The sequence below is a fragment of the Physella acuta genome, unplaced genomic scaffold (genome assembly GCF_028476545.2).
Source record: "Physella acuta isolate Inbredline_101_S28 unplaced genomic scaffold, ASM2847654v3 ptg000079l, whole genome shotgun sequence".
NCBI lineage: Eukaryota > Metazoa > Mollusca > Gastropoda > Physidae > Physella > Physella acuta.
This window is the reverse complement of record NW_026731599.1, coordinates 2986377-3005054: the sequence shown is the minus strand read 5'-3', so window position 1 is coordinate 3005054 and position 18678 is coordinate 2986377. Positions and strand designations below refer to the sequence as shown.

General features: G+C 43.4%; 1 protein-coding gene across 3 annotated transcripts in view; it reads left to right on the top strand.

The window, feature by feature from the left end:
• The window catches only part of LOC131955973 (solute carrier family 12 member 3), a 72790-nt gene that overhangs the window by 52078 nt on the left and 2034 nt on the right, over positions 1-18678 (top strand). For all 3 annotated transcript variants that reach the window (XM_059320312.1, XM_059320319.1, XM_059320327.1), the window contains 13 exons: positions 1499-1606; positions 1798-1921; positions 2167-2268; positions 7423-7578; positions 8246-8345; positions 8973-9084; positions 9371-9505; positions 9992-10098; positions 11289-11404; positions 13817-14019; positions 14661-14736; positions 17097-17211; positions 17465-17551. In XM_059320312.1, coding sequence (XP_059176295.1) covers positions 1499-1606; positions 1798-1921; positions 2167-2268; positions 7423-7578; positions 8246-8345; positions 8973-9084; positions 9371-9505; positions 9992-10098; positions 11289-11404; positions 13817-14019; positions 14661-14736; positions 17097-17211; positions 17465-17551 — 1541 coding nt within the window. The remainder of the gene's footprint in view (positions 1-1498; positions 1607-1797; positions 1922-2166; positions 2269-7422; positions 7579-8245; positions 8346-8972; positions 9085-9370; positions 9506-9991; positions 10099-11288; positions 11405-13816; positions 14020-14660; positions 14737-17096; positions 17212-17464; positions 17552-18678) is intronic.

Genomic DNA, 18678 nt, shown 5'->3' with positions numbered 1-18678 from the left:
TGTATACATAGCAGGTGGGAATGTCAGGTGTTGTAAACATAGCAGGTGGGAATGTCAGGTGTTGTATACATAGCAGGTGAGAATGTCAGGTGTTGTATACATAGCAGGTGAGAATGTCAGGTGTTGTAAACATAGCAGGTGAGAATGTCAGGTGTTGTATACATAGCAGGTGGGAATGTCAGCTGTTGTATACATAGCAGGTGAGAATGTCAGGTGTTGTATACATAGCAGGTGAGAATGTCAGGTGTTGTAAACATAGCAGGTGAGAATGTCAGGTGTTGTATACATAGCAGGTGAGAATGTCAGGTGTTGTATACATAGCAGGTGAGAATGTCAGGTGTTGTATACATAGCAGGTGGGAATGTCAGGTGTTGTATACATAGCAGGTGGGAATGTCAGGTGTTGTATACATAGCAGGTGGGAATGTCAGGTGTTGTATACATAGCAGGTGAGAATGTCAGGTGTTGTATACATAGCAGGTGGGAATGTCAGGTGTTGTATACATAGCAGGTGGGGATGTCAGGTGTTGTATACATAGCAGGTGAGAATGTCAGGTGTTGTATACATAGCAGGTGGGAATGTCAGGTGTTGTAAACATAGCAGGTGAGAATGTCAGGTGTTGTATACATAGCAGGTGGGAATGTCAGGTGTTGTATACATAGCAGGTGAGAATGTCAGGTGTTGTATACATAGCAGGTGAGAATGTCAGGTGTTGTAAACATAGCAGGTGAGAATGTCAGGTGTTGTATACATAGCAGGTGAGAATGTCAGGTGTTGTATACATAGCAGGTGAGAATGTCAGGTGTTGTATACATAGCAGGTGGGAATGTCAGGTGTTGTATACATAGCAGGTGGGAATGTCAGGTGTTGTATACATAGCAGGTGGGGATGTCAGGTGTTGTATACATAGCAGGTGGGAATGTCAGGTGTTGTATACATAGCAGGTGAGAATGTCAGGTGTTGTATACATAGCAGGTGAGAATGTCAGGTGTTGTATACATAGCAGGTGGGAATGTCAGGTGTTGTAAACATAGCAGGTGTGGATGTCAGGTGTTGTATACATAGCAGGTGAGAATGTCAGGTGTTGTATACATAGCAGGTGAGAATGTCAGGTGTTGTATACATAGCAGGTGTGGATGTCAGGTGTTGTATACATAGCAGGTGTGGATGTCAGGTGTTGTATACATAGCAGGTGTGGATGTCAGGTGTTGTAAACAGGTGAGAATGTCAGGTGTTGTATACATAGCAGGTGGGAATGTCAGGTGTTGTATACATAGCAGGTGAGAATGTCAGGTGTTGTAAACATAGCAGGTGAGAATGTCAGGTGTTGTATACATAGCAGGTGGGAATGTCAGCTGTTGTATACATAGCAGGTGTGGATGTCAGGTGTTGTAAACAGGTGAGAATGTCAGGTGTTGTAAACATAGCAGGTGGGAATGTCAGGTGTTGTAAACATAGCAGGTGGGGATGTCAGGTGTTGTATTGTTTCCTTGACCAGGTGGTGGAGATGGTATCAGCCTGGGGGCCTCTCATCCTAGCCGGCATCTTTTCCGCCACTTTATCTTCTGCCCTGGCCAGCCTCATGTCTGCACCAAAAGTCTTCCAGGTAAACTCTACTGCTCCTGGCTTTAGCGCTTTCTTCTACACAGAAATCTCAATTCTACCTGCACTGTTATTTCAATATTCAACATTAACAAAGGATTTAGTTGACTGGTGCATGAGAGAAGGTTTGATAGGTTTGAGTTGATTAGACTGGTACATGAAATTAATTCATTCTTGTACCGCCAACTGTTCCAGGCACTATGCAAAGATAAAATATTTCCTTTCCTGGAATATTTTGGTGTGGGCTATGGTGCCAATGATAACCCAAGGAGAGCTTTCCTTCTGTGTTTTGCTATTGGCTTTGCTTTCAATATGATAGGTGAGTAGCAGCTCTTCTAATCATGTGGCACTGTGCTCTGTTCAACTTGTCAAACTTCATGTCTTATGTTAATAACTCTGTTCTAATTAGGAAGCTTTCATAAGTTATCTGTATGTTTGTTAGCATGTTGACCAAGATATGTTAATAATATAAGTTGTTTGTTTAATCTAAGGACCACCTTAAAGTGGCTTCTATGCTCACTTCAAAAATTTCAATTCAATCTGTGCTTCAATTTATGTTTTCAGCTGATCTGAACTTAATTGCGCCACTGATTTCAAACTTTTTCCTTATGTCATATGCTTTGATCAACTTTTCCTGTTTTGATGCCTCCATTGCTAATTCACCAGGTGAGTTTATGTTTGAGTAACTACATTATAGTCTGGCCGTGTAACTACAAGTGTCTCCTCACTAGACTTTACTGGTCCCATGGTTTACTCTAAGTTCTTCCCTCACTAGACTTTACTTGTCCTAAGTTCTTCCCTCTCTAGACTTTACTGGTCCCATGGTGTACTCTAAGTTCTTCCCTCACTAGACTTTACTGGTCCTAAGTTCTTCCCTCACTAGACTTTACTGGTCCCATGGTGTACTCTAAGTTCTTCCCTCACTAGACTTTACTGGTCCCATGGTGTACTCTAAGTTCTTCCCTCACTAGACTTTACTGGTCCTAAGTTCTTCCCTCACTAGACTTTGCTGGTCCTAAGTTCTTCCCTCACTAGACTTTGCTGGTCCTAAGTTCTTCCCTCACTAGACTTTGCTGGTCCTAAGTTCTTCCCTCACTAGACTTTACTGGTCCTAAGTTCTTCCCTCACTAGACTTTACTGGTCCTAAGTTCTTCCCTCACTAGACTTTACTGGTCCTAAGTTCTTCCCTCACTAGACTTTACTGGTCCTAAGTTCTTCCCTCACTAGACTTTACTGGTCCTAAGTTCTTCCCTCACTAGACTTTACTGGTCCTAAGTTCTTCCCTCACTAGACTTTACTGTTCACATGGTGTACTCTAAGTTCTTCCCTCACTAGACTTTACTGGTTGTTACGTTCTGGGTTCTTTTTAAATCATCAACAACACTTCGTGTATAACTTCACTCCTTTTATTTGTCTCAATGCATTCAAGCGTACCATAACAGCCCTCGTCCTAACCGCTACTAACCCGCTGACTGCCCCCCACAATCGTTCACTCCCCCTTTTATACCCGCATTCGACCTTGGGATTACAAGACATAAACACACAAGGGTAACTACACAGTAAGGTGAACTCCACTCACACAGGCACTCTCCCCTAGTTCTAGACTATTCTAAACTATTCTAATCTAACCTACAACTGGCCCGTAACACTACCCCCCACCTAAGTATTTGTAGTAATAACTACAAATACTGACTAACAAATCCTAGCTAAATAAAAAACACAAGCCTTTCATACACATACACTAGTAGACAAGTTAAAAATATACATTCCGAAGAATGTATATGACAGATTGTATATACAATGAAATACATAATGACAACATACAGAACTGCTACAATTTCGAGCTAGCACAAATCATCCGTGTAACTAACAAACAAACAAAAAAAAAATCATACACACCCAGTTGCATCGTACCGAATCTAAGAACTTTCCAGACCACAATTTTTTTTGAGTCTACCCTGTGCGCTCTCTGGCTGCACTGGTTTACGACTCCTACCCATATCTCAACCATTCTACATCACAAAAAAATTTGAGTCTACCCTGTGCGCTCTATGGCTACACTGGTTTACGACTCCTACTCATATCTCAACCATTCTACATCACAAAAATTTGAGTCTACCCTGTGCGCTCTATGGCTACACTGGTTTACGACTCCTACTCATATCTCAACCATTCCACATCACACAAAAAAAATTTGAGTCAACCTGTGCTCTATGGCTACACTGGTTTACGACTCCTACTCATATCTCAACCATTCTACATCACAAAAATTTGAGTCTACCCTGTGCGCTCTATGGCTACACTGGTTTACGACTCCTACCTATATCTCAACCATTCCACATCACACAAAAAATTTGAGTCAACCTGCGCTCTATGGCTACACTGGTTTACGACTCCTACCCATATCTCAACCCTTCTACATCACAAAAAAAATTTGAGTCAACCTGCGCTCTATGGCTACACTGGTTTACGACTCCTACTCATATCTCAACCATTCTACATCACAAAAATTTGAGTCTACCCTGTGCGCTCTATGGCTACACTGGTTTACGACTCCTACCTATATCTCAACCATTCTACATCACAAAAAATTTGAGTCAACCTGCGCTCTATGGCTACACTGGTTTATGACTCCTACTCATATCTCAACCATTCTACATCACAAAAATTTGAGTCTACCCTGTGCGCTCTATGGCTACACTGGTTTACGACTCCTACCTATATCTCAACCATTCTACATCACAAAAAATTTGAGTCAACCTGCGCTCTATGGCTACACTGGTTTATGACTCCTACTCATATCTCAACCATTCTACATCACAAAAATTTGAGTCTACCCTGTGCGCTCTATGGCTACACTGGTTTACGACTCCTACCTATATCTCAACCATTCTACATCACAAAAATGTGCAACTCACAGTCGATGTTGTTACATACTCTGTCAAACAGCTATAGCGTCGGGCTAACGGCATTCCCACAGCATCCATCAAACGTCAGGACAGCATCCAACAAACGTCAGGACAGCAACCGGCAAACGTCAGGACAGCAACCGGCAAACATCAGGACAGCAACCGGCAAACATCAGGACAGCAACCGGCAAACATCAGGACAGCAACCGGCAAACATCAGGACAGCAACCGGCAAACAACAGGACAGCAACCGGCAAACATCAGGACAGCAACCGGCAAACATCAGGACAGCAACCGGCAAACATCAGGACAGCAACCGGCAAACATCAGAAAGCAAGCGGCAAACATCAGGACAGCAACCGGCAAACATCAGGACAGCAACCGGCAAACATCAGGACAGCAACCGGCACACATCAGGACAGCAACCGTCAAACATCAGGACAGCAACCGGCAAACATCAGGACAGCAACCGGCAAACATCAGGACAGCAACCGGCAAACATCAGGACAGCAACCGGCAAACATCAGGACAGCCAACGGCAAACATCAGGACATCATCAGGCAAACGACAGGACAGCATCAGGCAAACGACAGGACAGCATCAGGCAACGGCAGGACAGCATCAGGCAAACATCAGGGCAGCATCAGGCAAACGACAGGACAGCATCAAGTTTATGCTTCTACTTGATTTATACTGGCCACCAGTTGTTACGTTCTGGGTTCATTTCAAATCAATAACAACGCTTCGTGTATAATTTCACTCCTTTTATTTGTCTCAATGCATTCAAGCGTACCATAACAGCCCTCGTCCTAACCGCTACTAACCCGCTGACTGCCCCCCACAATCGTTCACTCCCCCTTTTATACCCGCATTCGACCTTGGGATTACAAGACATAAACACACAAGGGTAACTACACAGTAAGGTGAACTCCACTCACACAGGCACTCTCCCCTAGTTCTAGACTATTCTAAACTATTCTAATCTAACCTACAACTGGCCCGTAACACTGGTCCTAAGTTCTTCCCTCACTAGACTTTGCTGGTCCCATGGTGTACTCTAAGTTCTTCCCTCACTAGACTTTACTGGTCCTAAGTTCTTCCCTCTCTAGACTTTGCTGGTCCTAAGTTCTTCCCTCTCTAGACTTTACTGGTCCTAAGTTCTTCCCTCACTAGACTTTACTGGTCCTAAGTTCTTCCCTCACTAGACTTTGCTGGTCCTAAGTTCTTCCCTCACTAGACTTTACTGGTCCTAAGTTCTTCCCTCACTAGATTTTACTGGTCCCATGGTGTACTCTAAGTTCTTCCCTCACTAGACTTTGCTGGTCCTAAGTTCTTCCCTCACTAGACTTTACTGGTCCTAAGTTCTTCCCTCACTAGACTTTGCTGGTCCTAAGTTCTTCCCTCTCTAGACTTTGCTGGTCCCATGGTGTACTCTAAGTTCTTCCCTCACTAGACTTTACTGGTCCTAAGTTCTTCCCTCACTAGACTTTACTGGTCCTAAGTTCTTCCCTCACTAGACTTTGCTGGTCCTAAGTTCTTCCCTCACTAGACTTTACTGGTCCTAAGTTCTTCCCTCACTAGACTTTGCTGGTCCCATGGTGTACTCTAAGTTCTTCCCTCACTAGACTTTACTGGTCCTAAGTTCTTCCCTCACTAGACTTTACTGGTCCTAAGTTCTTCCCTCACTAGACTTTGCTGGTCCTAAGTTCTTCCCTCACTAGACTTTACTGGTCCTAAGTTCTTCCCTCACTAGACTTTGCTGGTCCCATGGTGTACTCTAAGTTCTTCCTTCACTAGACTTTACTGGTCCTAAGTTCTTCCCTCACTAGACTTTACTGGTCCTAAGTTCTTCCCTCACTAGACTTTGCTGGTCCTAAGTTCTTCCCTCACTAGACTTTACTGGTCCTAAGTTCTTCCCTCACTAGACTTTGCTGGTCCCATGGTGTACTCTAAGTTCTTCCCTCACTAGACTTTGCTGGTCCTAAGTTCTTCCCTCACTAGACTTTGCTGGTCCTAAGTTCTTCCCTCACTAGACTTTACTGGTCCTAAGTTCTTCCCTCACTAGACTTTACTGGTCCTAAGTTCTTCCCTCACTAGACTTTGCTGGTCCTAAGTTCTTCCCTCACTAGACTTTACTGGTCCTAAGTTCTTCCCTCACTAGACTTTGCTGGTCCCATGGTGTACTCTAAGTTCTTCCCTCACTAGACTTTACTGGTCCTAAGTTCTTCCCTCACTAGACTTTACTGGTCCTAAGTTCTTCCCTCACTAGACTTTGCTGGTCCCATGGTGTACTCTAAGTTCTTCCCTCACTAGACTTTACTGGTCCCATGGTGTACTCTAAGTTCTTCCCTCACTAGACTTTGCTGGTCCTAAGTTCTTCCCTCACTAGACTTTGCTGGTCCCATGGTGTACTCTAAGTTCTTCCCTCACTAGACTTTGCTGGTCCCATGGTGCACTCTTAAGTTCTTCCCTCACTAGACTTTACTGGTCCTAAGTTCTTCCCTCACTAGACTTTGCTGGTCCCATGGTGTACTCTAAGTTCTTCCCTCACTAGACTTTACTGGTCCTAAGTTCTTCACTCACTAGACTTTGCTGGTCCTAAGTTCTTCCCTCACTAGACTTTGCTGGTCCCATGGTGCACTCTTAAGTTCTTCACTCACTAGACTTTGCTGGTCCTACGTTCTTCCCTCACTAGACTTTGCTGGTCCCATGGTGTACTCTAAGTTCTTCCCTCACTAGACTTTGCTGGTCCCATGGTGTACTCTAAGTTCTTCCCTCACTAGACTTTACTGGTCCTAAGTTCTTCCCTCACTAGACTTTGCTGGTCCTAAGTTCTTCCCTCTCTAGACTTTGCTGGTCCCATGGTGTACTCTAAGTGTACTCTAACTTGTAAGCTGTTTATTTGTTTCAGGCTGGCGGCCATCTTTTCGCTTCTATAGCAAGTGGCTGAGCCTTGGTGGGGCAGTCCTGTGTATTGTTGTCATGTTCATCATCAACTGGATCACTGCCTTTGTCACCTTTGGTTGTGTGGGAACTCTCTTCCTCTATGTCCATCACAGGAAACCAGGTGAGTAGGTCACAGGAAGCCTTATCACAGCTCACCTGGTAAGAAGGGCAAAAAAGGTAGCTTAGAGGTAGTCATGTCAATAGGTCAGAGGAAACTAGGTCAGTAGGTCAAAAGAAACTAGGTCAGGGAGAACCAAGTCACTAGACTCCAGTAAGCCAGGTCACTGGGGGAACCATGTCACTAGACTCCAGTAAGCCAGGTCACTGGGGGAACCAAGTCACTAGACTCCAGTAAGCCAGGTCACTGGGGGAACCAAGTCACTAGACTCCAGTAAGCCAGGTCACTGGGGGAACCAAGTCACTAGACTCCAGTAAGCCAGGTCACTGGGGGAACCAAGTCACTAGACTCCAGTAAGCCAGGTCACTGGGGGAACCAAGTCACTAGACTCCAGTAAGCCAGGTCACTGGGAGAACCAAGTCACTAGACTCCAGTAAGCCAGGTCACTGGGGGAACCAAGTCACTAGACTCCAGTAAGCCAGGTCACTGGGAGAAACATAGCTTAATAATATTTTAGAAAAAAATCAATCTTTCTAACAACCATAACATGTAGTTTTGGGTGTAGGGCAACCTGAAGGCTGGTAGTTTGAGAGAGGGGGGGTCTGACATTTTGTGAAGATGGGGGGGGTTGTCACAGCAGCTCTGTTAGATTGACATGGTTTGTTTACAGATGTCAACTGGGGGTCATCCACCCAGGCCCATGTCTACAGGAGTGTCCTGCAGTCTGCCCTCAAGCTGGTTAGGATTGGAACTCATGTAAAAAATTTCAGGTTAGCTCAATTTCTGGAGGTATCTAGACATTTTAAGTCAGCTCTTTATGCTGGAGTTACAGGGTAAAAAATATTTTGTAGGCCGCAGGTCCTGGTGATGTTTTATAAAAAAATATTTTGTGGGCCACAAGTCCTGGTGATGTTTTATAAAAAAATATTTTGTAGGCCACAAATCCTGGTGATGTTTTATAAAAAAATATTTTGTAGGTCGCAGGTCCTGGTGATGTTTTATAAAAAAATATTTTGTAGGCCACAGGTCCTGGTGATGTTTTATAAAAAAATATTTTGTAGGTCGCAGGTCCTGGTGATGTTTTATAAAAAAATATTTTGTAGGCCGCAGGTCCTGGTGATGTTTTATAAAAAAATATTTTGTGGGCCACAAGTCCTGGTGATGTTTTATAAAAAAATATTTTGTAGGCCGCAGGTCCTGGTGATGTTTTATAAAAAAATATTTTGTAGGTCGCAGGTCCTGGTGATGTTTTATAAAAAAATATTTTGTAGGCCACAAGTCCTGGTGATGTTTTATAAAAAAATATTTTGCAGGCCGCAGGTTTTGGTGATGTTTTTATGAAAAATATTTTGTAGGCTGCAGGTTTTGATGATATTTTATTAAAAAATATTTTGTAGGCCGCAGGTTTTGGTGATGTCTGGCGAACCAGAAACGAGACCAGCACTGGTAGATTTCTGCACACACATCACACGCAAGATGGGGCTCATGGTTTGTGGGAATGTTATCATTGTAAGTATTCTGTGTGGGAATGTTATCATTGTAAGTATTCTGTGTGGGAATGTTATCATTGTAAGTATTCTGTGTGGGAATGTTATCATTGTAAGGATTTTGTTTGAAAATGTTATCATTGTAAGTTTTCTGTGTGGGAATGTTTTAATTGTAAGTTTTCTGTGTGGGAATGTTTTAATTGTAAGTGTGCTGTGTGTCATCATTGTAAATGTCCTGTGTACTGATGTAAGTTATCTAGCTGAGTTCAGTACAATCTGAAATTTACACCAATGTTTTTTTCCTGCAGGGTAAGCAAGCTGACAACTTGCGGAAGATCCACTCAGAGGCTCCGTACAACTACTTCAGCAATCGTCACATCAAATCATTTTATTCAGTTACTACAGCCTCAACCTTTCAGCTGGGGGCCCAGGCCTTGATGCAAGTAGGTGGCAACTGTTTTCTCTGCCTTGGTCTTATCTGCCCTAGTTAATGTCTTGTCTGCCCTAGTTAATGCCTTGTCTGCCCTAGTTAATGCCTTGTCTGCCCTAGTTAATGTCTTGTCTGCCCTAGTTAATGCCTTGTCTGCCCTAGTTAATGCCTTGTCTGCCCTAGTTAATGTCTTGTCTGCCCTAGTTAATGTCTTGTCTGCCCTAGTTAATGCCTTGTCTGCCCTAGTTAATGCCTTGTCTGCCCTAGTTAATGTCTTGTCTGCCCTAGTTAATGCCTTGTCTGCCCTAGTTAATGCCTTGTCTGCCCTAGTTAATGTCTTGTCTGCCCTAGTTAATGCCTTGTCTGCCCTAGTTAATGCCTTGTCTGCCCTAGTTAATGTCTTGTCTGCCCTAGTTAATGCCTTGTCTGCCCTAGTTAATAGTATGTGTCTTGCTATCTCAGCTGTGAGTTGTAAGTTGATATTGTGCTTATCTTTCAGAATGTGGGCATTGGAAAATTCCGTCCAAACTTGCTGATTTTGGGCTTCAAGTCCAACTGGCAAACAGACAACCCTGATTCTGTTCAGCAGTACCTGGATGTCATCCAGTAAGTTTTTAGCCACACTTTTCGTCCCAAATAACTTGTAGGGCAGAGTCCTAGACTTGTAGAGTGGAGCCCTAGAGTTGTAGGGCAGAGCCCTAGACTTGTAGGGTGGAGCCCTAGACTTTTAGAGTGGAGCCCTAGAGTTGTAGGGCAGAGTCCTAGACTTGTAGAGTGGAGCCCTAGAGTTGTAGGGCAGAGCCCTAGACTTGTAGGGTGGAGCCCTAGACTTGTAGGGTGGAGCCCTAGACTTGTAGGGTGGAGCCCTAGAGTTGTAGGGCAGAGTCCTAGACTTGTAGGGTGGAGCCCTAGAGTTGTAGGGCAGAGTCCTAGACTTGTAGGGTGGAGCCCTAGAGTTGTAGGGCAGAGCCCTAGACTTGTAGCATGGGGACCTAGACTTGTAGGGTGGATCCCTAGACTTGTAGAGCAGGAGCACTATACTTGTAGAGTGGAGATTTGTAGAGTGGAGCCCTAGACTTGTAGAGCAAAGCACTATACTTGTAGAGTGGAGCCCTAGAAAAACCAGGTAGATTGTCTTCATCAGGAGACTTTGTGGTGCATGAGCATGTTTAATAACTATTTGGCATTCATTACCCAACCTTATAAATTCATCTACCTGATTTTTCAACTGTCTCTTACTGGCCTGTGCTATACTTCATCATTTTCTTTCCTTGTAGAACTCAGCTCAGTCTCCTGCCACTATTTCAGCTGTTCCCACTTCTTACTGGCCTGTACTATACTTCATCATTTTCTTTCCTTGTGGAACTCAGCTCAGTCTCCTGCCACTATTTCAGCTGTTCCCACTTCTTACTGGCCTGTACTATACTTCATCATTTTCTTTCCTTGTGGAACTCAGCTCAGTCTCCTGCCACTATTTCAGCTGTTCCCACTTCTTACTGGCCTGTACTATACTTCATCATTTTCTTTCCTTGTGGAACTCAGCTCAGTCTCCTGCCACTTTTTCAGCTGTTCCCACTTCTTACTGGCCTGTACCATCTGATCTGCCCAGATTTCCCCTGGGATCTGCCTGGAATGTTTTCATAGTGCTTGGCTACCTTATTAATCAATCCAGCTGACAAAATGTGGCATCCACCTAACAGATTTGAGTTTCTACTGCTGACAAATGTCACCATATAACATATTTGATGACCATGCTAACTTTTGCAGTGATGCATGTATTTCATTAACTTTCTCAGCGATGCCTTTGACCTGAAGATGGGCGTGGGCATCCTGCGAGTGAAGGAAGGTTTTGGCCTTGACATTGAGACAAACACGTCAGTATTTCATGAGGACCTGGGACAAGATGATGATGGTTTGTTGCCTGACTTTGTAGCTCAGAAACCCATCTGTACACTGGCATCATGTCGTACAACTCTCCCATCTGTACACTGGCATCATGTCGTACAACTCTCCCATCTGTACACTGGCATCATGTCGTACAACTCTCCCATCTGTACACTGGCATCATGCTTGTATTCAGATGCCAGTGATGATGACAGCTGTTGCTTGTGTTTAGATGCCAGCTGTTGCTTGTGTTTAGATGACAGCTGTTGCTTGTGTTAAGATGACAGTGATGATGACAGCTGTTGCTTGTGTTTAGATGACAGCTGTTGTTTGTGTTTAGATGACAGCTGTTGCTTGTATTTAGATGACAGCTGTTGCTTGTGTTTAGATGACAGCTGTTGCTTGTGTTTAGATGACAGCTGTTGCTTGTGTTTAGATGCCAGCTGTTGCTTGTGTTTAGATGACAGCTGTTGCTTGTGTTTAGATGACAGCTGTTGCTTGTATTTAGATTACAGCTGTTGCTTGTGTTTAGATGCCAGTGATGATGACAGCTGTTGCTTGTGTTTAGATGACAGCTGTTGCTTGTGTTTAAATGACAGCTGTTGCTTGTATTTAGATGACAGCTGTTGCTTGTGTTTAGATGACAGCTGTTGCTTGTGTTTAGATGACAGCTGTTGCTTGTGTTTAGATGCCAGTGATGATGACAGCTGTTGCTTGTGTTTAGATGACAGCTGTTGCTTGTGTTTAGATGACAGCTGTTGCTTGTGTTTAGATGACAGTGATGATGACAGCTGTTGCTTGTATTTAGATTACAGCTGTTGCTTGTGTTTAGATGACAGCTGTTGCTTGTGTTTAGATGACAGCTGTTGCTTGTGTTTAGATGACAGCTGTTGCTTGTGTTTAGATGACAGTGATGATGACAGCTGTTGCTTGTGTGTAGATGACAGCTGTTGCTTGTATTTAGATGACAGCTGTTGCTTGTATTTAGATGACAGCTGTTGCTTGTGTTTAGATGACAGCTGTTGATTGTGTTTAGATGACAGCTGTTTCTTGTGTTTAGATGACAGCTGTTGCTTGTGTTTAGATGATAGCTGTTGCTTGTGTTTAGATGACAGTGATGATGACAGCTGTTGCTTGTGTGTAGATGACAGCTGTTGCTTGTATTTAGATGACAGCTGTTGCTTGTGTTTAGATGACAGCTGTTGCTTGTGTTTAGATGACAGCTGTTGCTTGTGCTTAGATGACAGCTGTTGCTTGTGTTTAGATGACAGCTGTTGCTTGTATTTAGATGACAGCTGTTGCTTGTGTTTAAATGACAGCTGTTGCTTGTGTTTAGATGACAGCTGTTGCTTGTGTTAAGATGACAGCTGTTGCTTGTGTTTAGATGACAGCTGTTGCTTGTATTTATATGACAGCTGTTGCTTGTATTTAGATGACAGCTGTTGCTTGTGTTTAGATGACAGCTGTTGCTTGTGTTTAGATGACAGCTGTTGCTTGTGTTTAGATGACAGCTGTTGCTTGTGTTTAGATGACAGTGATGATGACAGCTGTTGCTTGTATTTAGATGACAGCTGTTGCTTGTATTTAGATTACAGCTGTTGCTTGTGTTTAGATGACAGCTGTTGCTTGTGTTTAGATGACAGCTGTTGCTTGTGTTTAGATGACAGCTGCTGCTTGTGTTTAGATTACAGCTGTTGCTTGTGTTTAGATGACAGCTGTTGCTTGTGTTTAGATGACAGCTGTTGCTTGTGTTTAGATGACAGCTGTTGCTTGTGTTTAGATGACAGCTGTTGCTTGTGTTTAGATGACAGCTGTTGCTTGTGTTTAGATGACAGCTGTTGCTTGTGTTTAGATGACAGCTGTTGCTTGTGTTTAGATGACAGCTGTTGCTTGTGTTTAGATGACAGCTGTTGCTTGTGTTTAGATGACAGCTGTTGCTTGTGTTTAGATGACAGCTGTTGCTTGTGTTTAGATGACAGCTGTTGCTTGTGTTTAGATGACAGCTGTTGCTTGTGTTTAGATGACAGCTGTTGCTTGTGTTTAGATGACAGCTGTTGCTTGTGTTTAGATGACAGCTGTTGCTTGTGTTTAGATGACAGCTGTTGCTTGTGTTTAGATGACAGCTGTTGCTTGTGTTTAGATGACAGCTGTTGCTTGTGTTTAGATGACAGCTGTTGCTTGTGTTTAGATGACAGCTGTTGCTTGTGTTTAGATGACAGCTGTTGCTTGTGTTTAGATGACAGCTGTTGCTTGTGTTTAGATGCCAGTGATGATGACAGCTGTTGCTTGTGTTTAGATGACAGCTGTTGCTTGTGTTTAGATGACAGCTGTTGCTTGTGTTTAGATGACAGCTGTTGCTTGTGTTTAGATGACAGCTGTTGCTTGTGTTTAGATGCCAGCTGTTGCTTGTGTTTAGATGACAGCTGTTGCTTGTGTTTAGATGCCAGTGATGATGACAGCCCCCGGGGTACTCCAGCCGCTGCGCCAGTGGTCAGCAGAGATGAGAGTGAGATGGAGAAGGGACAGAGCAATGGGAAATCTCTCGGTGCCAGCAAGTCAAAAGTGAACCTAGAAGAAGAAGAAGGTCGAGGAGATGGCCTTGACCTTAACAATCCACTAATTCTGTGTAAACTTAACACTCAGGTAACTTATAACCCCTCCACTAATTCTGTGTAAACTTAACACTCAGGTAACTTATAACCCCTCCACTAATTCTGTGTAAACTTAACACTCAGGTAACTTATAACCCCTCCACTAATTCTGTGTAAACTTAACACTCAGGTAACTTATAACACCTCCACTAATTCTGTGTAAACTTAACACTCAGGTAACTTATAACCCCTCCACTAATTCTGTGTAAACTTAACACTCAGGTAACTTATAACCCCTCCACTAATTCTGTGTAAACTTAACACTCAGGTAACTTATAACCCCTCCACTAATTCTGTGTAAACTTAACACTCAGGTAACTTATAACCCCTCCACTAATTCTGTGTAAACTTAACACTCAGGTAACTTATAACCCCTCCCCTGATACAGTTTAAACAACACTCAAGAAACTGTCTTAGAGTTATGTACCCTCCCCTGATACAGTTTAAACAACCCTCAAGAAACTGTCTTAGAGTTATGTACCCTCCCCTGATACAGTTTAAACAACACTCAAGAAACTGTCATAGAGTTATGTACCCTCCCCTGATACAGTTTAAACAACACTCAAGAAACTGTCTTAGAGTTATGTACCCTCCCCTGTTAGTCACTTGACATATCTTCCCATCCTTCTGCAGGTACTAAAAACCATGAACAAGTTCCGCAACAAAGAGAGGGGAACTATTGATGTCTGGTGGCTGTTTGATGATGGTGGTGAGTATGGGCAGCTGTTTGATGATGGTGGTCAGGCCTGACTCTACTTCTGCCCTATATTTGCAGGCCTGACTCTACCACTGCCCTATATTTGCAGGCCAGACTCTACCACTGCCCTATATTTGCAGGCCTGACTCTACTTCTGCCCTATATTTGCAGGCCTGACTCTACTTCTGCCCTATATTTGCAGGCTTGACTCTACCACTGCCCTATATTTGCAGGCCTGACTCTACTACTGCCCTATATTTGCAGGCCTGACTCTACTACTGCCCTATATTTGCAGCCCTGACTCTACCACTGCCCTATATTTGCAGGCCTGACTCTACTACTGCCCTATATTTGCAGGCCTGACTCTACCACTGCCCTATATTTGCAGGCCTGACTCTACTACTGCCCTATATTTGCAGGCCTGACTCTACTACTGCCCTATATTTGCAGGCCTGACTCTACCACTGCCCTATATTTGCAGGCCTGACTCTACTACTGCCCTATATTTGCAGGCCAGACTCTACCACTGCCCTATATTTGCAGGCCTGACTCTACTTCTGCCCTATATTTGCAGGCCTGACTCTACTTCTGCCCTATATTTGCAGGCCTGACTCTACCACTGCCCTATATTTGCAGGCCTGACTCTACTACTGCCCTATATTTGCAGGCCTGACTCTACTACTGCCCTATATTTGCAGCCCTGACTCTACCACTGCCCTATATTTGCAGGCCTGACTCTACTACTGCCCTATATTTGCAGGCCTGACTCTACCACTGCCCTATATTTGCAGGCCTGACTCTACTACTGCCCTATATTTGCAGGCCTGACTCTACTACTGCCCTATATTTGCAGGCCTGACTCTACCACTGCCCTATATTTGCAGGCCAGACTCTACTACTGCCCTATATTTGCAGGTCTGACTCTACTTCTGCCCTATATTTGCAGGCCTGACTCTACCTCTGCCCTATATTTGCAGACCTGACTCTACTTCTGCCCTATATTTGCAGGCCTGACTCTACTACTGCCCTATATTTGCAGGCCTGACTCTACCACTGCCCTATATTTGCAGGCCTGACTCTACCACTGCCCTATATTTGCAGGCCTGACTCTACTACTGCCCTATATTTGCAGGCCTGACTCTACTACTGCCCTATATTTGCAGGCCTGACTCTACTTCTGCCCTATATTTGCAGGCCTGACTCTACTTCTGCCCTATATTTGCAGGCCTGACTCTACCACTGCCCTATATTTGCAGGCCTGACTCTACTTCTGCCCTATATTTGCAGGCCTGGCTCTACCACTGCCCTATATTTGCAGGCCTGACTCTACTACTGCCCTATATTTGCAGGCCTGACTCTACTTCTGCCCTATATTTGCAGGCCTGACTCTACTTCTGCCCTATATTTGCAGGCCTGACTCTACCACTGCCCTATATTTGCAGGCCTGACTCTACTACTGCCCTATATTTGCAGGCCTGACTCTACTACTGCCCTATATTTGCAGGCCTGACTCTACTTCTGCCCTATATTTGCAGGCCTGACTCTACTTCTGCCCTATATTTGCAGGCCTGACTCTACCATTGCCCTATATTTGCAGGCCTGACTCTACTTCTGCCCTATATTTGCAGGCCTGACTCTACTACTGCCCTATATTTGCAGGCCTGACTCTACTTCTGCCCTATATTTGCAGGCCTGACTCTACTTCTGCCCTATATTTGCAGGCCTGACTCTACTTCTGCCCTATATTTGCAGGCCTGACTCTACCACTGCCCTATATTTGCAGGCCTGACTCTACTTCTGCCCTATATTTGCAGGCCTGACTCTACTTCTGCCCTATATTTGCAGGCCTGACTCTACTACTCCCCTATATTTGCAGGCCTGACTCTACCACTGCCCTATATTTGCAGGCCTGACTCTACCACTGCCCTATATTTGCAGGCCTGACTCTACCACTGCCCTATATTTGCAGGCCTGACTCTACTTCTGCCCTATATTTGCAGGCCTGACTCTACCACTGCCCTATATTTGCAGGCCTGACTCTACCACTGCCCTATATTTGCAGGCCTGACTCTACCACTGCCCTATATTTGCAGGCCTGACTCTACTTCTGCCCTATATTTGCAGGCCTGACTCTACCACTGCCCTATATTTGCAGGCCTGACTCTACCACTGCCCTATATTTGCAGGCCTGACTCTACTACTGCCCTATATTTGCAGGCCTGACTCTACCACTGCCCTATATTTGCAGGCCTGACTCTACTACTGCCCTATATTTGCAGGCCTGACTCTACCACTGCCCTATATTTGCAGGCCTGACTCTACTACTGCCCTATATTTGCAGGCCTGACTCTACCACTGCCCTATATTTGCAGGCCTGACTCTACTACTGCCCTATATTTTGACAACCAAGCCCTACTGGAGAGGCTGTAGACTGCGTGTATTTGCTGCTGGCACCAAACGAGGAGACTTGGGCTATGAACAGAGACAGTAAGGAAAACAAAGAATATTTTTCTAAAGGTTGTCTCCCATGTTAAGGAAAACAAAGAATATTTTTCTAAAGGTTGTCTCCCATGTTAAGGAAAACAAAGAATGCTTTCACTTTTCTAAAGGTTGTCTCCCATGTTAAGGAAAACAAAGAATGCTTTCATTTGTCTGAAGGTTGTTTCCCATGTTAAGGAAAACAGAGTATGCTTTCCACTTACTTCTCACGTTGTACATTAATTGTTGATCAACTTGACAGGTTGGCAACCCTGTTGGCCAAATTCAGAATTGACTGCAAAGATATGACAGTGCTGCCAGAGATCAATAAGAAGCCGAGTGAAGAAAGGTAACTCAAAACTGTCAGTGAGAGAATCTGTTACTAGGCAGATATTTTACAAGTGTTGACTTCATTCAGATAAACCAAAGAATACATGTGGTACTTTGTGATTCAAGACTAGTCCATACCATCTTCTCTAGATAAAGATATTTTTTTTAATTATTCAAGACTAGTTTTACATCATAACATCTTCTCTAGATAAAGATGTTTTTTTTTCAAACTATTTTTTAATTATTCAAGACAATGCACATTCCAACCATCACCCACTCCCATTTTCAGCATTGTCAGAAGCAGAAAACCCTGAGCCACTGGTTTAGACAACACTAGGCCTGTAGCATATGTCATAGTATGAATTCAATAGTGCTAGTTGAGATTGTTCTGTAGCATATGTCATAGTATGAATTCAATAGTGCTAGTTGAGATTGTTCTGTAGCATATGTCATAGTATGAATTCAATAGTGCTTGTTGAGATTGTTCTGTAGCATATGTCATAGTATGAATTCAATAGTGCTAGTTGAGATTGTTCTGTAGCATATGTCATAGTATGAATTCAATAGTGCTAGTTGAGATTGTTCTGTAGCATATGTCATAGTATGAATTCAATAGTGCTAGTTGAGATTGTTCTGTAGCATATGTCATAGTATGAATTCAATAGTGCTAGTTGAGATTGTTCTGTAGCATATGTCATAGTATGAATTCAATAGTGCTAGTTGAGATTGTTCTGTAGCATATGTCATAGTATGAATTCAATAGTGCTAGTTGAGATTGTTCTGTAGCATATGTCATAGTATGAATTCAATAGTGCTAGTTGAGATTGTTGCCTTACTTCACAGTGTTTTTTCTACCAGGATCTAGATTTAACTCACAATCAGTCTATTTGTTAAGATAATTTGTGCAGCTCATTATCATCATTGTGCTAATAAGTTTTTAGTGAAAAATACAGCATTGGTAGTGTTGAATTTACAAAATATGAAAAATAGGGTCAGCTCGTGTAATAACACATATATTATATAATACATTACAAAAGGACTGTATATTGAACATAATATCAATCAAAGGGTTTCAAAAGGTTAAAAAATAGTCAATTTTCTGAACACTAAAAATAAGAAAATAAACATTAATTGTCCTTTGAGTGT